This window comes from Enhydra lutris, unplaced genomic scaffold, assembly GCF_002288905.1.
Source record: "Enhydra lutris kenyoni isolate GAN:26980312 unplaced genomic scaffold, ASM228890v2 scaffoldscaffold77, whole genome shotgun sequence".
In the NCBI taxonomy this organism is placed as follows: domain Eukaryota; kingdom Metazoa; phylum Chordata; class Mammalia; order Carnivora; family Mustelidae; genus Enhydra; species Enhydra lutris.
In genome coordinates this window covers 5,529,121-5,548,714 of record NW_019154161.1, presented here as the reverse complement: position 1 = coordinate 5,548,714, position 19,594 = coordinate 5,529,121, and the positions used below count along the sequence as shown (strand labels likewise).

Sequence of the window (19,594 nt, the reverse complement as noted above, 5' to 3'; positions counted from 1 at the left end):
CAATGTCTGTACAGGTGGCAGCCCCTGGAAGCATGGGTCTGGGCCCAGAGCGCCTGAGCCCCGAGGAGCTGGTGCGGCAGACACGGCAAGTGGTGCAGGGGTTGGAGGCCCTGCGGGCCGAGCACCATGGCCTGGCCAGACACCTGGCTGAGGCCCTGGCAGGACAGGGCCTGGTGGCTGGCTTGGAGCTCCTGGAAGAAAAGCAGCAGGTGGTGAGCCGTGCACTGGAGGCCATCGAGCTGGGACTGGGTGAGGCCCAGGTATGCGGGGGGCCAGCTCTCCAGCTATGGGGAGGGGGGAGGCTGGGAGGCTGGCAGGAGGCCGGGGGATGGAGGAGGCAGCTATGCGGTGGAACGAGCCTGGAGAGGGGGAGGCCTAGGGGAGCTAGGCCTGGGGAGAGGCTCTAGGCTGGGGTGGGGTTCCTGGGCAGCAGAAGGGGTCCTAGTGTGGTTTAGGAGCCTCTGAGCCTAATGGCATCCATCTGTAGAACTCTGGGTCCTGGGGAGACTTTGGGGTCACACGAGTAGACCATGAAGCGTCCCTACAGTAATTTGCATGCCTGGGTGAGAGCAGAAGGCTCCCTGGACAGGATTTGGGGCTTTTCCCCTGGGAGCTTCTGCACATCCTTGGAATCCCATGGAAGGGTCTCTGTAGGATCCAGGGGCTCCTGGAGCAGGGGTGCTCTGGGCTGGGCCAGGCCTCTGACCCCCGGGCCCCCACAGGTGCTGCTGGCCCTGTCAGCGCACGTGGGCTCGCTGGAGGCGGAGAAGCAGCGGCTGCGAGCCCAGGCCCGGCGGCTGGCCCAGGAGAACGCGTGGCTGCGGGAGGAGCTGGAGGAGACGCAGAGGCGGCTCCGGGCCAGTGAGGAGGCCGTGGCGCAGCTTGAGGAGGAGAAGAACCACCTCGAGTTTCTGGGGCAGCTGCGACAGTATGACCCGCCGGCGGAGAGCCAGGTGCCATGGGGGGCCGGAGGCGCTGGGGCCCCGCTTCCTCCCTAGACACCCCACAGACACCCCATCAGGACCCCCCATGGGCCCCCAGTGCCCCAGATCCTCCTTCCAAAGATCTGGACTTCTTGACAGACTTCCACAACCCCCAGACCTACTAGAATTTCCATAGAAGTCCCCCAGTTTCCACAAAGCCCCCAGATCTTCTCCCAAGCCCTTAGAACCACCACCACCCCCAGGCTCCTGACCCCTACCTCCCTCAAACCCTGAGATCCAGGACTCCGGTCTCTAAAGCAAACTCCCAGTCTCTTGACAGCCCCCCTTTCCCGCCCTCTGCAGCAGCCTGAATCCCCCCCTCGGCGAGACAGCCTGGCCTCCCTGTTCCCCAGTGAGGAGGAAGAGAGGAAAGGTGGGTGTGGGGGAGTCGACAGTTGCGGGGGGGGGGGGCACTCAGGCACAGGGGAGAGAGGCTGAGGCTGAGACCATGAGACCCTGAGGTAGATGTCTGGGCAGGGAGGCAGGAGCATGAGGTCAAGTGGCTGGGTCAGGGCGGGTGACAGCTGAGGCTGGCAGCTAGGAAACCAAGCAAGGTGGCCACAGTGCCACCGGCCAGGCTGACCCCGTGTTCACATCCATCGCCTGGCTTCCTGATCTCAGAGCTCCAGTGGGGCGGGGGGCAGGGGGGGGCATCATCCCAGGGGCCAGTGGGGCAGTGAGGCAGCTACAGTCCTGGGGTACGTGCTCCCTTTCATGGGGTAGGAAGGCTCGGATGCCAGCAGTGTCCTGATGCCTGGCCGCCCCCCAGCAGGCTCGGAGGCAGTGGGGGCCGCGGCGGCTCAGCAGGGCGGCTACGAGATCCCTGCCCGCCTTCGGACCCTGCACAACCTTGTGATCCAGTACGCGGGCCAGGGCCGCTACGAAGTTGCAGTGCCGCTGTGCCGCCAGGCCTTGGAGGACCTGGAGCGGAGCTCGGGCCACTGCCACCCCGACGTGGCCACCATGCTCAACATCCTGGCGCTGGTGTACCGGTGAGCCCATGGCCAGCATGGACCTGTTGTTGGGGGGTGGGGGCTGGCGTCCTGCTCTGCCGGCACGGGGCACCTGGATTGGAGGGGAGGCAGGGACCTGGGGAAGCCACTGTGACCCAGGCGAGGAGTCAGAGAACGTAGGCAAGACACCCCAAAAGAACGGGAAACAGCCCTGAGGTGGCTGGAGGTTTGCCAGCGAAGGGAGCCTCTGCTAGATTTGGAGGGTGTGGAGAACCCAGCAAGGGACTGTGGAAGGGTGGCACCCCAGCATGGCCGATCCTCTCCATCCCTGGGCCTCCTCACAGGGACCAGAACAAGTACAAGGAGGCCACAGACCTTCTCCACGACGCCCTGCAGATCCGGGAGCAGACGCTGGGCCCTGAGCACCCTGCAGTGAGTGGGGGCCTGGGAGGGAGGGTAGTGGGGCCCTGCCTCCCCGCACCCTGACCTGCCTCCCCCCACCTGACACCATCCCTGCAGGTGGCCGCCACCCTCAACAACCTGGCCGTGCTCTATGGGAAGCGAGGGCGTTACCGGGAGGCTGAGCCCCTGTGCCAGCGCGCCCTGGAGATCCGGGAGAAGGTACTACCCTCCCGGGTTCCGCCCCTGGCCCGCCCCTGCAGAGTCCCTTGTCCACCAGTCCTTCCTACTTGAACCTGATGTGCTCAGTTTGGTGGCTCTCGCCTTGTAACCCTGATCCCATGATGTCCTTCCCATCGGATACTGTGAGCCCCACGTTTGAGCCTGGAGGACTCAATCTCGTGACCCCGCCCCCACCCTTAACTTTTAGTGAACTCCCCTGATCTTGACTCTGTTCTGCATCACCTCACATGCACACAGCCGTCCTTCCAGTCCCATAGGACCACCCTGACCTCGATCTGATGAATCTCGTTTGTGTAACTTCTACCCTCCGGTCCACAACCTCCTGCAACTCTCCCCCTAGATCCTATGAACCTTTCCTCGTGACCCCCCATTACCTCTGCCGGCATCACGCGGCTCACCCATGCCCCCTGGCCCCCAGGTCCTGGGGAGCGACCACCCGGACGTAGCCAAGCAGCTCAACAACCTGGCCTTGCTGTGCCAGAACCAGGGCAAGTTCGAGGAGGTGGAGCAGCACTACGCCCGCGCCCTGAGCATCTACGAGGCCCTGGGCGGGCCCAACGACCCAAACGTGGCCAAGACCAAAAACAACCTGGTGAGGGCGCTGCGGGGCACAGGTACCTCTCAGCCCCGGGGCTGCCTGCCACGGCCCGGGAGAGGCACCCACTGGCTCAAGCGATCCCCTAGAGCAGGGGTCTCCTAAGACCTGGCCTCTGAGCCGGGCCCTGATCAGTGAGGTCGCCTGGCACATAGAGGACATGGAAGCCTCAGGAAACACGCAGGTTGGTGGGGCCAGAGGACGGTTCCAGAGGTTTATTGAGCGCTAGAGCCCCATCTGAGTCCTTGAGGGAAAGCACCATCCATTTCTTAAAGGACTCTAGGAGCTAAGTGCTCCTGTTGTCCCATTCTGCAAATAAACTGAGGCACAAAGGTTATGTCACTAGTCCATAGTGGAGCAGGAATTAGTCACCTGCCCCAGGTCACGAGGTTGGGGGGGAGGGGAGGATGTGCCCAGGGGAGCTCCAGATCTGAGCCTCGATCACCCACCCTCCCCGCAGGCCTCGGCCTACCTGAAACAGAACAAGTACCAGCAAGCAGAAGAGCTGTACCGAGAGGTCCTGAGCCGCGAGGACCTGCCTGCCCCTCTGGGTGAGCCCCCCACCCCGCCCCCGCCCCCCCAGGCGACTGCTCCGTGTCCCCACTGCACTCCCCCCTCTGTTCCTAGGAGCTCCCAATGCAGGCACAGCTGGTGACGCTGAACAGGTGAGGAGGGAAGACGGGCTTGGCTTCCGCTCCTGGGGTGGGGACTGGAGGAGAAGGGGGCTGACTGGGGTCCTGGCACCCTCTCCAGACCCTTCGTCGGAGCAGCTCCTTCTCCAAGATCCGTGAGTCCCTAAGGCGTGGAAGCGAGAAGCTGGTCTCCCGTCTCCGGGGCGAGGGGATGGCAGGGGCAGCCGGGTGAGTGTCCGATCGGGGCAGCGAAGAGCCCCAACAGCTGGAGCTTCTGCAACCCACACTGCTCTGTCCTGTTCCAGAACTTTCCATGGTTCCCATCGCCTCTGTCAGTCACATCCAGCGCCAGGCAAGCCTTGCCTAGAGCGGGAGGCAGACGCTGTGGGCCTCACCCTTCCACCCTCTCCTTACAGGATGAAGAGAGCCCTGTCGCTCAACATGCTCAACATGGACGGTCCGAAGGCTGCGGGGACCCAGGTGAGGGGAGCTGGGGCACCTGGGCAACAGTGGAGCAGGGGGCTGGGCTAGCAGGCCCAGAGGCAAGGGAGGAGGGGTATGCCTGGGCTGGTGTTGGAAGGGACCCGTGAAGAGGAGAATGGACAGGTCCTAGTTGGGCTAGAGCCCGAGGGACAGACAAGCAAGCCCCGGGGATGCTCAGCGGTGACCCTCATGGCACCCAGAGCAGAGCTGGGTCCTGCCCCGCGCCCACACCTCCCCTGTGCCTGTCTGCAGGTCCCCCATCAGCACCTGAGCGAAACCACACGCACCCTCAGCACCAGCACCCAGGACCTGGGTCCCCACTGAAGGGGAAAGGACGACATGGCTGTAGCTTCTCAGGAAGAGTGGGGAAGGGGTGAGGGGCAGCCTTTCATCTCCCTGAGTTGCTCCCCACCTCTTAGGGGCTCCCCCTATATGGGATTCCCTCGCTCCTCCTGCAATTAAAGGCTATAGATTTGGAAGCCATAAATGTCAACCTGAGGTTTCCTGTAAGGCCCAGAGGCCACCTCTAGGCCGCTGGGCCTCGGGGCCAGGTGAAACCCCAGAGTCGCCCCACGCACTTCCCGGGCCCTGTGCCCACCTTGAGCTACAGCTGCTGCGCGATCTGCTCTATCCTCCGCAGCGTCTCCTCCGATTCCAGCTGCTCCAGGCTCAGCAGGGACAGGCCCAGCTGGTCTTCCTGGGGGGTGAGGGGAGAGGAGTCAGCTCTAGGGCGGGGCCAGACGGCGGGAGCACTTCCCCACAGGCCACCTGGGACCCCAGGGGCCAAGACTTGAGAACCAGTAGCGACAGGGTGGCACGCACGGGGGCTATGGGGCGGGATGCTGGAGTCTAGAAACACCATCTAAGGGGGAACATGCCATCCCTGGAAGCAGAAGCTAGGCCTGAGGGAGGGAGAGGACAGCCAGCCAGTCTCCCACATGGAAGATGGGCGTGGCCGCTCCCCTGGGCAGGGCTGGGGCTTGGGACCTTCGTCGAGGACCGTCGCCTCGGAAGAGTAGAGGGAGGGAGGGTGGGCCCCTCCAGCTCACCCGGTGGAACGGCTGAGCCATCTGCCTCAGGAAGTACTTGGCGACCTGGACGCCCTCATCCACGGTCAGGTTGAGGTTGGCGTCCGTGAGGTGCTCCTGGATCCAGCGGGGCAGCTTCCCGCGCTTGTCGGCCCGGGCAAACCGCTGTCAGCAGGAGCGCGAGGGAGGGAGGGAAGACATGAGGCCCCTGGCCAAGGAGCCCGGGCCTCCTTCCCCATCTGGAAAGCGGGCAGGGGGCACAGCCCGGTAGGCCCACACCCCTGCACCCATACCTTGTCGGCAAAGACCATGAGGCCGTAGTCCGTCTTGCCGCGGATGGCCCGACCCACGCACTGGGCTGCGTGGCGCATGGCATCGAAGGTGAGAAAGTCGTTCTCGCGGATCTGGAACTGGTCCCGAAGGTATTCCAGCCGCGCCTGCCCGCGAGAAGAGGGCGGAGCGGTCCCTCCTGCCCCTCCTGCACGCCACCCCAGTCCCAGGGGGAGGGCCCCAGAGCCCAACTGCCCCAGGGACCCACAGTGCTGCTCACCTTGAGAATGCGGCTCTGGGTATAGACGTACGGGACACCGAACATGATGACTGCGCGCCCATAGTGGTGCACTGGGGAGCAAGCACAGGGCGGGGGATAGGGTTACTGGGGGGTGATCGGAGCAGCAGACCCCACGGGGCCCGGGGACTGGGACTGAGGAAGGGGGAGGTCCCTGAGTGAGCCCAGGTGTGTGTTTGGTGGTGGTGGTGGTGGGGGGGGGTCATCCCCTGTGGGAACAGAAACAGCCAGAGCTCCAGGCAGGCACCTGGGGAGGGGAGAGCCCGGTCTACTCACCGAAGTCGATTCCCTCAGACACTTTTCCCCGGGCCACTGACAGCAGGATGGCTCCACGGCCATTCTCACAGGCCTGGGGAAGGGAGGCCAAGACAGGAGACAAGTCCCCTCAGAACTGCCTCCCCGGGGCCCCCTGCCCACAGTCTCCCGGCACCTCCTGCCCCCTGCCCACCTCCTGGTACTTCTCCAGGGCGACACTGGTCTCGGCCCCATCCTGCGTCTCAATGAAGAGCAGCTTATTCCTCTGGATGTTTTCAAGAATGCCCTAAGGGAGGACAACAGGCAGGTCAGGCTGCAGGTTGGCGGAAAGTGGACTAGGGGCACAGGCGTCCTGGCTCGGCTCAACTCTGCCCGGATCCCCGTGCAGCCGACTACCTCTCTCCCTGGGCCCCGGCGGCCAGCAGACTCGGGGGTGGGGTCGGGGGGTGGCTGCTGGCTGGCCTCACTCCTGGTGGGAAGCTGTGATTCCAGGCATGGAACCCCATCTTCTGGACAAGTGGGGCAGGCATATGGCCCAAGCCGATGAAGTGGGACCCTCCACCCACCCCTCTGGTACTTAGTGGAGGAGCCAACGTAGGCCAGGGGGAGCCGGGCTGGGGCTGCCCAGAGACTTCCATGACCCCTGCACTAGCTCTGCGAGTGATCAAGGACAGACGCAGGGACGGAACGGAGGGTCCAGAAACACACCTCCACACAGATGGCTCACCTGCACCCCTGGGCGGGGGAGGTGGCGAGTGCTTTCTAGGGAACTGGGCTGCAATGACTGGAGCTTCATAGAGGCAGAGAAAGAACCTTGACCCTGACCTTACACCACACACAAAGATGCGAGGTACCTCACAGACCCAGATATGAAAGCTAACACTACCCGGCTTCTAGAAGAAACACAGGACGTGATCTTCAGGAGCCTGGGGTAGGCAGAGTTCTCTTAAATAGGACACACAAGACTCAAGATGCGGACCTGGATGGCCAGCAGCCACCTTTCCCACGGTGTGGAAAGCACCTCGCTGAGGATGAGACCGACGTCTCGACCGAGTGGACAAGGCTTCCCTGCCCCGTTCCCTGGAGTGTGGGTTACCCTAGAGGCATCTGCTTCCACCACCCGAGAGCTGGGCTGTGGTGCAGAAGCAGAGAGCTCACAGCAGCTATCACACCCCCATCCTGCCGGCCATCCCAGGGCCTGGCTGTGGTGAGCCCCACTTCCAGAACACTCCATGACCTCACCCCTGCGCTGTCCTGCAGGGGCTGGATGTGGGGGGAAGAGGGGACTAGGGTACATTACACCGTTTGTTCTTTGAACTGTGTTTCATACACTGTCCTGTCCCCTATGATACGCGTCACCACTTACAACACGAGACCAACAAGGAAGACAGCCAAGAGCTGAAGAGAGGGGCCTTTCCCTGGCAGCGGGCAGCTGGGCATACCTGCTCATACCAGGAGGCCACGGTGCTCTCCATGTACTGGTAGCTGGTGAAGAAGGCCACGATGCCATCGGGGACCACGGCGGACATCTCCAGCAGGAGGTTCCCATAGTTCCGGATCACCGCTGGTTGGCAGGGGGTGGTCAGAGGTTGTGCACGGGTCCTGCTCCCCATCCCTTGTCAGAGCTCTCCTAGCTAATGCCCCATCTTGAACTCAGGGTTCCCAAAAAATGCCACTGAGGCCACCTGGAGGTGGAGGGCTCCACACCCCCGGAGGGCTCTTCACACACATTCCCCGTCTCTTCCCAGGCCCTTGGGAGGACTGCGCCCCCCGCCCCTGCCCCCAGAGTTAGGTGTGGCCACGTGACTTGCGCTGGCCAACGGAAGGGGCACGGAAGGGGCCGTGGGTCACTTCTGGGTGAACGCCTTCACGAGGCAGAGCACCATTACCAGGACCCTTCCCATCACACGTCACCCCCACAGGGGCGTGTCCAGTGGGGCAGGTTCCCAAGGTGAGGAGACACGGGGCAGGCCCCCGCCAACCCACAGTGGTGCATACCGTGAGCAAGACGTGACCACAGCACTAAGCGGCTTGGACTTCGGGCGATTTGTTACCACGGCCTGAGACCCCCAATACACCTGCCCCGGGGAACCCGTGAAGCCGCCCCATGAGCAGCATACCGATATCCTCCCGGGTCTCAAATTTGGAGCTGATGGCCACCTGGTCGTTGCCACGACCGATGATCTGCAGAGAGCAAGAGATGTCCGGGTAAGCAACCGGCAGCAACCACCCCAACCAGCTGGCGGCCCGCTGATGCAGGGCTCGGCTTTGCATGGACATGGCGCCCATGAGTGAACCCTCGGCTCCCCTGTCACCCGCACAGCACGGATGGATGACCTCAGACCTGGAAAAGGTGAGCTGCCCGCCGCGGGTCACGTGGCAAGTCAACAGCAGCAGCAGAACCGACCCCGTCTGCCCGCGCCGCTGACCAGCAAGTCCATCCCACCAGCCCCAGCCCCCGGGGCCACGCAGTTCCCGCAGGACGTGTCTCCCCATGAGCTTGCCAGCTACCAGGCACGGGGCACCCCCCAGCACGCCCTGCCGACCTCCACAGACCACGAGGCAGGACGTGGCCATCACTAGTCTTCAACCCCCAAAGGGCGATCCCAAAAGCTGAGCAACTCCAGAAACTCCTGGTACTTAACTCTGGTGCTAACTCCTGTGGTCGAGACCCCTGCCCTCACCTGAGTCCACTCAGGGTCCTGGCTGACCTCCCTCCATCTGCCAGCTTAAAACACGCTCCTGCCAAACCAGGACTTTCCCTGGCGGGAGCTGCCCCAACCCCACTGCAAATGTCACACCCCACACAGCACCAGCTTGGTTTTAAAGTCTGGGAAATTCTCACTTCTAGAATACAACTGGCCCAAGGAATTCAGAGAAGGGACTGAGGGCCCACATTATGAAGCCTGTTTTACAAAGGAGACTGAGACAAAGCAGAAGGGTCATCATCAAGGTCACGGCCAGAGGACAAACTAGGCAGAGCCCACATTAACCAAGATGTTGACCGAGCGCCCACCGGCACCGGGCCCTGGGCCATGTAAGCCGCTCTCTATCCCCTCAACCACCCCGGGAGGTCAGGGAGGAAGCACTCCCACTTTATAGATTAGAAACTGAGGCCTGGGGAATCACACCCCCAGAGAGAAGTCACATCAAGCCCAGATCTGCCTGAACCCAGAGTCTGTGCCCTCAGCTGTAAAACTCTCCTGCCCGAACAGCAGGGGAAAGAGAGGGAGGAATGGTGGCCCACCGCCCCTGGCCCAGCACCCACCCTCTCCCACGCACCATGGGGCAGAGGCAGACCCGGGCCAGTGTCATGGTGAAGGTTGCCATGGTGACAGGGTGGAAGTCCAGAATCTTGGGGTAGATGTCCAGCGGGGACAGCGTCTGTTGTAGGGACAGTGGGAGGGATCTTAGCAGAACTGGGCAGAAACCGGGAGCCCCACAATGGAGGGCTGGGGACTGGGGGCAGAGAAGGGGCCTCACCCCCGATGTGATGATCACTGACTGGAAGCGCTCGAACACGGGTTTGATGGCCAGTGAGGCGTCCATGCAGCTGCAGGAAGCGGACGGGGGTGGTGAGGACCACTCTGGGGCCCCCTTGGTCTGTTCACGCCCCCACACTGGGGTCAGGTCTCACCTGAAGTGCAGGATGGGGTTGGCAATGGTGGGGGTCCTGTCATCAAAGGGCTCAATGATGATGGTGAAACCTACAAGCAGGTGAGACTCTTGGTCACCGGTCACTGCCACACCCACCCGGCCACTCTCTCCTGCCCCATTAGTGACTGGGACCAGCCACTGGTTCCTCAAGCTTAAAACCCAGGCGTCGGGAGTCCACAGTACACCCCAACCTGCCCACTTCTCCCAGGGCCGACACCCACCCAGGAGTGTCACAAGCAGAGGGCACCAAAGGTTCCCTCCTCAGAGTCTCCTGGGGGCCACAGGAACCCACACCCCCACTCAAGCCTAAGCCTGGAGCCTTCCCCCATGATCCTTGTCTCTAAATCAGGAAGGTTGGCTCTGCCTCCAAAGCTTATCTGTGATCTGACCACTCTCCCCACCCCTCCCCCACCATCACCTCTAGCCTGGACTATTGTAGTCACCTCCCTGGGCTTCCAGCTCCCACCTGTGCTCCCTTCCCAGCAGCCAGAGGGACCCTGTGAAATCCTGAGTCAGGTCACATCCCTGCCCTGCTCAGAGGCCTTGCACAGCTCCCCAGGCCCCTTCCAGAGTCCAAGATTGTCTTTGAGACCCTGCCGTGCTGACCTCATTTCCTCCTCCTGGCTCACAGGCCGCCTCCTGCCTAACTTTCCAAAAACCATCAGGCTCACTCCACCCCAGGGCCTTTGCACTGGCTGGCCCCACAGCCTGAAAAGGTTCCCAAGGCAACTGGTTCCATCTGGTCATTTGGAACTCAGCTCAAATGTCAGCGCCTCAGGCTTCCTTGGCCACTGCAGGCATGCTCCAACATGGCAACATTTTTGTTTCTTATGAAAACTGTCTCTTTCTGGAATTATCTTTCTTTTTTGTTTGAGTCTCTATTACCTGTCCTCCCCTCTGCAATGTAAGTTCCAAGAGATCAGGAATGAGACGCCTCTTGGTTCCTGACACTTCCTCAGTGTAAGGCCTGGCCCGTTTTTTGGAAAAAAAAAAAAAAAAAAAAAAAAGTGAATGAGGGGTGCCTGGGTGGCTCAGTAGGTTAAAGCCTCTGCCCTCAGCTCAGGGATCAAGCCCTGCATCAGGCTCTCTGCTCAGCAGGGAGCCTGCTTCCCCCTCTCTCTCTGCCTACTTGTGACCTCTGTCTGCCAAATAAAGAAATAAAATCTTTAAAAAAAAAAAAGTGAATGAATAAATTCATATATTCAACTTCACTTAATTAAAAAAAAAATGGCGCCTGAGTGGCTCAGTCATTAAGTGTCTGCCTTTGGCTTAGGTCATGATCTCAGGGTCCTGGGATCAAGCACTACATCGGGCTCCCTTCTAGGTAGAAAGCCTGCTTCTCCCCCTCCCACTCCCCCTGCTTGTGTTCCCTCACTCACTGTCTCTGTCAAATAAATAAATAAAATCTTAAACAAACAAACAAACAAAAAGTCCTCTGTGCCCTGTCCTGTACTGGTGACACAGTGGGAACCAAGATAGCTCTGGACCTGCCCTCCCCAGGCTCACAGTCTAATGATGGAGGCACAGTCCTGTCCCCAGAGTGACCACTCAGAGTAGACAGGGCTGGGACAGGGAAGCCAGAAGGAAGGGGGCTTGACCCAGCCTGGGGGTCAGGGAGGGCTTCCTGGAAGAGGGAACATCTCTAACAAGCCAAGCCTGAAGGAGCAGGAGATAACAGGGGGCTGAGGAATACTGGGATAAATGTCCCAGGTAAAACAGTGTGAGGCGTTGGTGGTTGGGGAAGTGGGGAGGAGAGGAGAAAGCCAATCCCAGAAGGAAGATGGGGTGGGACAGGGGGCTGGACACAGAAGGAAGCTTCTAGTGGGACTTGCTGCTGACAGGTCCTGGGTTTGGGGGGACAGCCTCTCCATCCTCTGGGCTGGTGCAGCGTGTCAAGAGGCCTGACCTGGTTTCCGGGATACAGCAGTAATCCCTGGGGATCAGACTGAGCCCTTGGCCAGCTTAACGATGAGGAAGGGGAGGGAGTGCTGACCAGGAAAGCCTCGGGAACACTTCCCCTCTCCCTGGCAAGCTGGACACCCAAGCACTGCTCCCCACCCCAGGCACCGGGTCCTACCCCTCTCTCCAGCTCCTCTGTCCTCCCACCCTGCCCCAGGTCCCTGCCTTGCTCAGAACCTCCCACGGCTCCCCACTTTCTGGGAGTAGAAGGGCCAACTCCTTACCAGACTGTACAGGGTGAGTGACAGCCCAGAGCTTCTCTGGCCTCACCCCCCACCCTACACCACTCTGCGGCCAGAGGGAGCCTCTGAAAATACAAATCTAAGCACGAGGCTTGGCGAACTCAAGACCTATCAGTGGAACCGCCCTACACTCGGAACAAAGCCCAAACTCCTGAGCCGAAACCTACAAGGTTCTGAGTATCCCAGCCCCACAGACAAGCCTCTGGTGTCCGCGGGGATCCTCATTCTGGCTGCTGGGGGGCCTGGCACAGGCAGAAGATGAGCTTACCTTTGGCATAAGTGCTGACGAGGGTGGCGAAGTTAGCCAGAAGGGTGAGGGGAGAGAAGTCGGCGAGGTCAGCGATCTCCAGGGTGTGCAGGAGGGAGCGGAGACGTTCGGCACAGAATCTGGTGCGGGAGGCCAGATGGCGTCAGGGGGGCAACGGAGTGCCAACAGGACAGTGACCCCCTCCGCCACCATCAGCATGCGGTCACGCATGCCACCCCATGCGACTAGGTGGTTGCTGAGGACAGAGGCTGGGGCTATGTCAGTCACCCATGTCTCCACACTTTACACCTGCACACATACACCAGTGATCAGACCCTCCAAGCACATGGTCCCACGACCTCATGCACGTTCTTGGTCCAAAGAGGAGACCCACAGCCACACCGAGCATCCCAGTCCTGCACGGCCACGCACACACTCACACCCACGGCCGCTCCCACTGTTGGTCACATGTGGCCACCCTGATGACACACAGAGTGTCAGAGTCCCACAGACTCACAGAGGACAACCCCACACACCCTCATGCGTGTGCACGCAACACACAGCCACTCGGTCACAAACACCGACAGTCAGGCTTGACGCTGTCACCCCTCAAGGGCAGGTCATGGGGCATGGCGCCAGGCCGACGGTCAGAGTTTTAGAACCGGCCTCCAAACATCACGGCTTCAAGTCTGACTTCTTTTTTTTTTTTTTTTTTTAAGATTTTATTTATTTATTTGAGAGAGAATGAGAGAGAGCATGAGCGAGGAGAAGGTCAGAGAGAGAAGCAGACTCCTCGCGGAGCCGGGAGTCCGATGCGGGACTCGATCCCGGGACTCCAGGATCATGACCCGAGCCGAAGGCAGTCGTCCAACCAACTGAGCCACCCAGGCGTCCCTTCAAGTCTGATTTCTTGATGCCCCCGACCCTGGCTGGATCAGGCGGCCCCCGGGGCCTCCCCCAACCCAGCCAGGCCCACTCAGGGTTGTCCCAGTCCCAGTCCAGGGACGGGTCTCCCTGGGGGGCTCTGAGCCCCAGGAGGGCAGGGCCGGCACTGCCATGGGCACAGGGCAAAGGCCCTGGCACAGAGCAGGCACTCGGGGAACATGACTGGCTAGGAGCCCATCTCTGCCTTCACGAGTCTCTCGTGAAGAGGAACAGACAATGCCACAACAAGGGCCATCCCACTCCCCGAGATGCAGGGCAGCCAGGGCCTTCGGAGCCCTACAGACCTGGCTTCACGCACCTCCCCCATGAGGTGCTGTGTGACCCTGGCTAATAGCTTGCTGTTTCTAGGCCACACTGTCCTCGTGTGCAGCCAGGGACGCTGTACTGAGAGCCCACGAGATACAGTACCTCAAGTGGTTAGCTCATTGCTGGGGGTCAAGATGGGGAGTTATTTCTATCATGGCTTTCTCATGTAACCCCCACAGAAACCAGAGTAAAGGTGACCACTCCATTCCCATTCAACAGAGGAGGAAACTGAGGTTCAGAGAAGACCCATGACTTATCCAAAATAGCAGAGGAAGAGGACAGAGGGCCCCACCCCACTCCCAGGTCTACGCTCTGCTTATTCGGCGCTGGGGAGGCTGACCCACCCCACCGTCTGCCCGGTGGGGGCATTCCTGGCCTCAGGCTTCCGGGGCACAAAGAGAAGCACTGGCAGGAGACTGAGGTGCAAGGGATCCACAGCACCTCTCCCCCTGAAGCTCCCACCGTGCTGGGTTCTTGTCCGGGTCCCCCCTCCAGGGCCGCTCCCTCCCCGGCTACCCCTTGGTCTGACGGCCCTCACACAGGCTCCTTCTACCTGGATCGCTGACTCCCGACACGGGCACAATGTGGCAGCTCAGGCCCAGAGGCTGAGGTTCGGGGAGGGCCCAGGGTCTGCCCTCCCAGCCCACCCCCACCTCCAGCCGCGTGGGGCCACACCTGAGGGGCTTGCGCTGGATGCACACGCGCTGGGCCAGGCCGCTGAGGAAGGCCGGGGGGCTCTCCTGCACCACGTGCTGGACCCGCAGCCGCCACTTGACATACTCCAGCAGCCGCCGCAGGAAGCCCAGGAAGTGCTCGGCTGTGCGGATGGAGCCCGGTACGGCCTCTGCGGGAAGAAGGCATCAGCCACCCTGGCGGCCGGGGAGCGGGCCGGGTGAGGGGGGCTGCGGGTGGCAGCAGGGAGCCAGGGCTCACCCTGTAGCACCTCGTCGGGAAGCACGGGGTTGGCCAGGTGGGCGTCGGTCTCCCGCGCCGCACTGGCCTCCCGCAGACCCTCCACCAGGCGGCGGTACTCCTCCCGCAGCCGCTGCTCATCCGTCTCCTTGATCCTGCAGGCAAGGGGGTTCAGGCAGGGGATATGCGGGGGATGCAGGGACAGGGCAGCTGGTCCTGGGGCCACGCTGGCCAGAAGGGGGTTCCTGGGAGAGGCACAGGTTGCACGGCAGGGGCAGGGGCAGGGGCGGGATGCGGAGCCCCCACCTGAGCACCGTCTTCTGCAAGGTCTCCAGGTTGCCCTGGCAGCGGTCCAGGGTCCGACGGGTGAGGTTGACGCTCATGGAGTCGATGCAGACGTTGTCTGGGGAAGACAGGGGAGGGACCCGGGCTCGGTCAGGCCGCTGGAGCTGCTGGAGCCGTGGCAGAGGGGCCGGCGCCCACATGCGTCCCCGTGCGCCCCGCTCCTGCCTCACCGATGTTGTGGGCCTCGTCGAAGACCACAACGGCCTTGCGGGCCAGCTCCTTGGACACCAGCTCTGCAATCTTGGGGTCCAAGAGGTAATGGTAGCTATAAACCACCACGTTGGCGTGCAGGATCTGGGGGCCGAGGAGGGCAGGGTTAGCCCAGCCCATGTGAGGTGTGCACACTACCCCGCCACCCCTCGCCCTGTACCCCCACCGGTCCCGCTCTCACAGGCCCGCAGAGGCCTGGTGAGACAGACATGGGCAAGGGACAGAGAGAAGCTAATGGACAGAGACAGACGGACATGCAGGCGAGCTGACGGGCTACCCCGCACTGCTGCCCCCCCTCTGCTCGGCCCCCAGCAGCCTCCTCACCGAATACCGGGCAAGGAAGTAGGGGCACCAGCCCTGGCGCCGCCCCAAGGCCTTCAGGTCATCCAGGTTGTAGATCCCAGCGGGGAGAGGCACCTGGCGCCCATGGACATCAAACTCCTGGGGCAAGAGGGTACGCGGGGTCAGGGAGGCCGGCTACTACAGCCAACCCGGTCTTCCTCCCTCGGCCCGGCCAGCAGGCACCTCGTAGAAGCGGCAGTGGGGCAGGCTGGGGTCCTGCTGGTACTGCGCCCGCACATACGAGGCCGTGAGGCTATGACATTTCCCGTCGACATCTTTCCCAAAGCGCAGGGGCATCACCTGGAGGCGGGGTGGGAGAGGGCGCAGCTTAGCGCCAAGGTGTTCAACCACTCCTCGAACCTGGGGCTCTACGCCTGCCAACAAGGTGGGACGGGGTTGGGGGGTGGTGCTGGCCTATTCCATCTGCGGTGAGAATGAGGAATTCTGGGGAAACTTAAATTGCAACGGTTTCATTATTAAAGAGTTAAGACACCGGGGAGACCTTAACCACAGGGGGTGTAACAGCAGTGCGACTGTTAGACTCTTACACTGAGCTCAGGGTTGTGAGTTCCAGCCCTGTGTCTGGTACGGCAAGGAGACTCTAGTTCATAACACCATATTGCGTATTTCCAAGCTCCTGTGAGAGATCTTAAAAGTTCTCATTACAAGAAAAAAATTTTCTGTGACTGTGTAAAGTGATAGATATTAACTAGACTTACCACGGTGATTATTTTGCAATATACACAAATACCGACTCATTACATGGTACACCTGAAACTAAAGTTATATGTCAATTTTACCTTGATTTAAAAAATCATCTCACCACGGGGCGCCTGGGTGGCTCAGTGGGTTAAAGCCTCTGCCTTCGGCTCAGGTCATGATCCCAGGGTCCTGAGATCGAGCCCCGCATCGGGCTCTCTGCTCAGCAGGGGAGCCTGCTTCCTCCTCTCTCTCTCTGCCTGCCTCTCTGCCTACTTGTGATCTCTGTCTGTCAAATAAATAAACAAAATCTTTAAAAAAAAAATCACCTCACCTAATCTTTCTTTTAATTATTTTTAAAGATTTCATTTATTTATTTGACAGAGAGAGATCACAAGTAGGCAGAGAGAGAGAGGGAAGCAGGCTCCCTGCTGAGCAGAGAGCCCGATGCAGGACTCGATCCCAGGACCCTGAGATCATGACCTGAGCCGAAGGCAGCAGCTTAACGCACTGAGCCACCCAGGCGCCCCTCTTTCTTTTAATTATTGAGATATAATGGACATATAATACTATTAGTTTCAGGTGTACAACATAATAATTTGATACTTGTAAATACCGCAAAATGACCATCACAAAAAGCCTAATTAATATCCATCACCCCACAGTTACAATTTTTCTTTTTTACTTTCTCGGTTTTTTTAAAGTAAACTCTACACCCAACGTGGGGCTTGAACTCATGACCAGGAGATGAAGCATCGCGTGCTCTACTGACTGAGCCAGCCAGGCACCCCTCTTAGTGACTTTCAAATATACAGCACAGCCACCACGCTGTCAGTTACATCCCTGTGACCTGCTTGCTTAATAACTGGCAGTTTGTACATTTCGACCCCCTTCGCCCATCTCACCCCCGCTCTCCCCCCTTGCCCAATCTTATCAACTGTATAAAGCTGGTAATTAATGAGCCCTGTTTTACAGAAAAGAAGACTGAAGCCCCACTATAAAAAAAATCACCTTTCCAAGAATACGTGACTATTAGATTTCTGAGCCAGGAAACCTGGCCTGCTAGACTCCAGGAACAGCCTTTTTTAACCTCTCCCAGGCTGGGGAGGTGTGTTTGTCTGGGCCACCCCACCAGGAGTCAGAGTTTGACATGTGACAAGTCCGCAAGTGGTCCCTGCCTGCTGCCCTGAGGGGTCTGGTTTGCGGATCTAGGACCCCGGTCAGATGGAGGTTTCCTCAACCCTGAGGCTCGGGGCAAGGGGAGAAAGGGGTACACACCTCAGGATGAATACACAGGTTCTTCCGGGAGCTCAGAGCCAGCCCCAAAAACGGCAGCTTCTCACCCTCCTGCTTCTCATAGAAGTTGAGCAACTTTCGCAGCTCTTCGATCACCTGTTCCGTGGAGGACAGAGGGAGACTCGGGCGTAAGACCCTGCCCAGCCTGGCCCAGCCCCTTCCCCAGCTTCCCCAACACCCCCCCAAAGCTTGAGGGCAACCAACAGGGGGACCAGCAAGTCCTGCAGGACTGGGGGAGCCCCAAGATTGACCCTGGCTCACCTTCTCAATCTCAGGCACAGTCCTCGAGCAGTAGATGAGCTTCGTCACCTCCAGTGGACACGCCTGCCGGTGACAATGGACTCAGCCCCCATTGGACCCCTTCCCTCTGCCCCCCTCCCCGGCCCCAGGGGTCACTTACCCTCTGGTATGCCATGATCAGGGCCAACAGGGACACTGTCTTCCCAGTGCCTGAGGGCATCTCCAGGACGCCATGACCCTGAATGTTGAGAGGAAAGACAGAACTTCAGGGACACAAACTCTGGGGATCACTCCCGGCATGCCACCATCTTGAAATATCGGGACAACAGCAATTAAAAGTCCAGGCCCTGGGGGCAGTAGGCTTGAACCCCACTTTTGCCACCTCTTTGTTGAGTGGTCTTAGGCAAGTGTCTTCACCCATGTGGCCTCAGTATCATCTCTAAAATGGACCTGGGGGTACCTGGCTGGCTCAGCTCAGAAGAGCATGTCACTCTTGATCTCAGGATTGCAAGTTCAAGCCCCACACAGGGTACACCGATTACTTTAAACACACACACACACGCACAATCTTTTAAAAAATAAATAAAATGGGCCTAATATGCACTTCTTCAGATCACGACTGTGAGGATTAATGAGAAACTGAGGGTTAAATATTTAGCATGGTAACTGATATGCAGCGACCCACTTTTTCTTTTAATTTAGCAAACACTTCCACAGCACCTACTCTGTTTCTCCATCTAGGTTCCACTGACATATGGGGGGGGAGGCTGTCCCCTGCACTGCAGAATGCTTAGCAGCACCCCTGGCCTCTACCTACCAGATGCCCACTAGTACGCCCACTCCACTAGTATGACAAGCAGGAATGTCTCTGGACTGCCTCTGGGGGTCAAAATCATCCCCAGTTAAGAACTGCTGCCTTACTTACTGAATTAACTCCCATAACCTTCACGTGAACCTCTGGGGGTAAGCAATGGTATTAAGCCCATTTTACAGAGGTGAAAGCTGTGAAACAGAGAAATGAAGGGATTCGCCCAAAGGCACACAACTGTGGGTCTAGGATTCCAACCCAGAGAGCCGGCTCCAAAGCAACGCAGCGTCTGATAAACGTTAGGTGCTGCTGTTTTAGGTCACAGGAGCTTTAGGAGCGCCAGCTTCCCGAGGACCTCACATTCCTAAAACCCCGAGGTCCAGCAATCTCCGTGCTTAGACCCGCGGGCCGTAGTGCACCTGCCGGGTGGGAAAGGCTGGGTCGAGCCCACCCACCTTGGCGTCCAGCGTGCGCTTGAGCTCCAGCATGTAGGAGAACTGCTCCGGGTAGATGTAGTCGTAAGGGAAGTAGACCAGCAGCCCGTCCACGTTGAGCCTGGCGGCAAGGGGCGACCGGCTCAGTCCCCCGCCCCCACAGCCCCTCTCCAGCCCCCACAGTCCTCTGCCGTCTGGCCGAGAGGGGTTACCTGCCGGCGCCGGTTCCCTCCTAGTGTCCCCCAGTTCCCCGGGAGCCTCGGGTCCCTTCGGCATCTCCTCGCTGACCATCCCGGTTACCGCCCCGCAGGTCCCCGCCGCTCTCCTTGCCCCACTCCTCCGGCACCCCCTCCCCCCGCCCGGGCCCCGGGCGCGCCCACTACTCCCCCCATCTTTCAGACCCCACCCCCCCCCCCAAGCCCACTCGCGAGCAGCGCACTCAGGACCCCTTCTCACTTCATGGCGCCGGCCGCCGAGAAAAGCGGCGTCCACCCGCCTCCCTCATAAATATTCAGGACGCAGGATCGGTGGGGAACCCTCCAGGTGCCGCTCCACCTTTCTCAGGACTCCATTGGCTGATCCCGCCCGTCACTCTACTGGGCGAGGGGGACAATGCGCGTGCGCACGGCAATGTGGGGGGCGGGCTCCTGGGAGAGGCGGTGCCGGAGGCGTTGCTGAAGATCGCAGAGTAACGAGAACAACACATGAAGGAAGAGAACCGAGATAATCGATCCCATTCATTAGGATTTGGTCTTCCTGCACCTGCCCATATCGTGTAGCAGTGAATGGAGTCTAAAGGAACTGACAAGGAAA

At 60.1% G+C, this 19,594-nt stretch overlaps 2 protein-coding genes across 6 annotated transcripts; one reads left to right on the top strand and one right to left on the bottom strand.

Moving 5' to 3' along the window:
- On the top strand, nt 1-4,754 carry LOC111160692 (kinesin light chain 3). Of its 2 annotated transcripts, none has more exons than XM_022523990.1 (12): nt 1-260; nt 723-953; nt 1,287-1,356; nt 1,756-1,975; nt 2,281-2,368; nt 2,456-2,557; nt 2,997-3,170; nt 3,634-3,724; nt 3,801-3,838; nt 3,927-4,033; nt 4,222-4,285; nt 4,541-4,754. In XM_022523990.1, exons 1-12 carry the CDS (start codon nt 3-5, stop codon nt 4,610-4,612), a joined length of 1,515 nt encoding a protein of 504 aa, XP_022379698.1. In that variant the 5' UTR covers nt 1-2; the 3' UTR covers nt 4,613-4,754. The 2 variants fall into 2 exon arrangements, with proteins under 2 accessions (XP_022379698.1, XP_022379696.1); XM_022523988.1 differs by having other exon boundaries at nt 1,753-1,975.
- Nucleotides 4,041-19,047, bottom strand: LOC111160691 (ERCC excision repair 2, TFIIH core complex helicase subunit). Of its 4 annotated transcripts, XM_022523984.1 has the most exons (24): nt 18,994-19,047; nt 18,803-18,902; nt 17,700-17,777; nt 17,561-17,623; nt 17,282-17,395; nt 15,488-15,604; nt 15,287-15,403; nt 14,923-15,046; nt 14,714-14,810; nt 14,429-14,562; nt 14,171-14,339; nt 12,266-12,384; nt 9,777-9,846; nt 9,623-9,692; nt 9,422-9,523; nt 8,260-8,323; nt 7,582-7,703; nt 6,333-6,425; nt 6,161-6,233; nt 5,867-5,937; nt 5,610-5,753; nt 5,338-5,481; nt 4,887-4,985; nt 4,041-4,168 (listed from the first exon to the last, which is right to left on the bottom strand). In XM_022523984.1, exons 2-23 carry the CDS (start codon nt 18,833-18,835, stop codon nt 4,893-4,895), a joined length of 2,211 nt encoding a protein of 736 aa, XP_022379692.1. In that variant the 5' UTR covers nt 18,836-18,902; nt 18,994-19,047; the 3' UTR covers nt 4,041-4,168; nt 4,887-4,892. The 4 variants fall into 4 exon arrangements, with proteins under 4 accessions (XP_022379692.1, XP_022379693.1, XP_022379694.1 ...); XM_022523985.1 differs by lacking the exon at nt 18,994-19,047 and having other exon boundaries at nt 18,803-18,911; XM_022523986.1 differs by lacking the exons at nt 4,041-4,168; nt 4,887-4,985; nt 5,338-5,481; ... (2 more) ...; nt 6,161-6,233; nt 6,333-6,425 and having other exon boundaries at nt 7,657-7,703; nt 8,138-8,323.
- Nucleotides 19,048-19,594: the final 547 nt, after the last annotated feature.

Excerpts from the sequence above, each read along its gene's own strand:
- LOC111160692 (XM_022523988.1), top strand. The coding sequence starts at position 3 with ATGTCTGTACAGGTGGCAGCCCCTGGAAGCATGGGTCTGGGCCCAGAG. Across the intron at positions 3,171-3,633 it reads CCAAGACCAAAAACAACCTG|GCCTCGGCCTACCTGAAACA; the intron begins GTGAGGGCGCTG and ends CCCTCCCCGCAG. Across the intron at positions 3,725-3,800 it reads GGACCTGCCTGCCCCTCTGG|GAGCTCCCAATGCAGGCACA; the intron begins GTGAGCCCCCCA and ends CTCTGTTCCTAG.
- LOC111160691 (XM_022523984.1), bottom strand. The coding sequence starts at position 18,835 with ATGCTGGAGCTCAAGCGCACGCTGGACGCCAAG. Across the intron at positions 12,385-14,170 it reads ATCCAGCGCAAGCCCCTCAG|ATTCTGTGCCGAACGTCTCC; the intron begins GTGTGGCCCCAC and ends CTCCCGCACCAG. Across the intron at positions 7,704-8,259 it reads TGAGACCCGGGAGGATATCG|CGGTGATCCGGAACTATGGG; the intron begins GTATGCTGCTCA and ends CCTGCCAACCAG.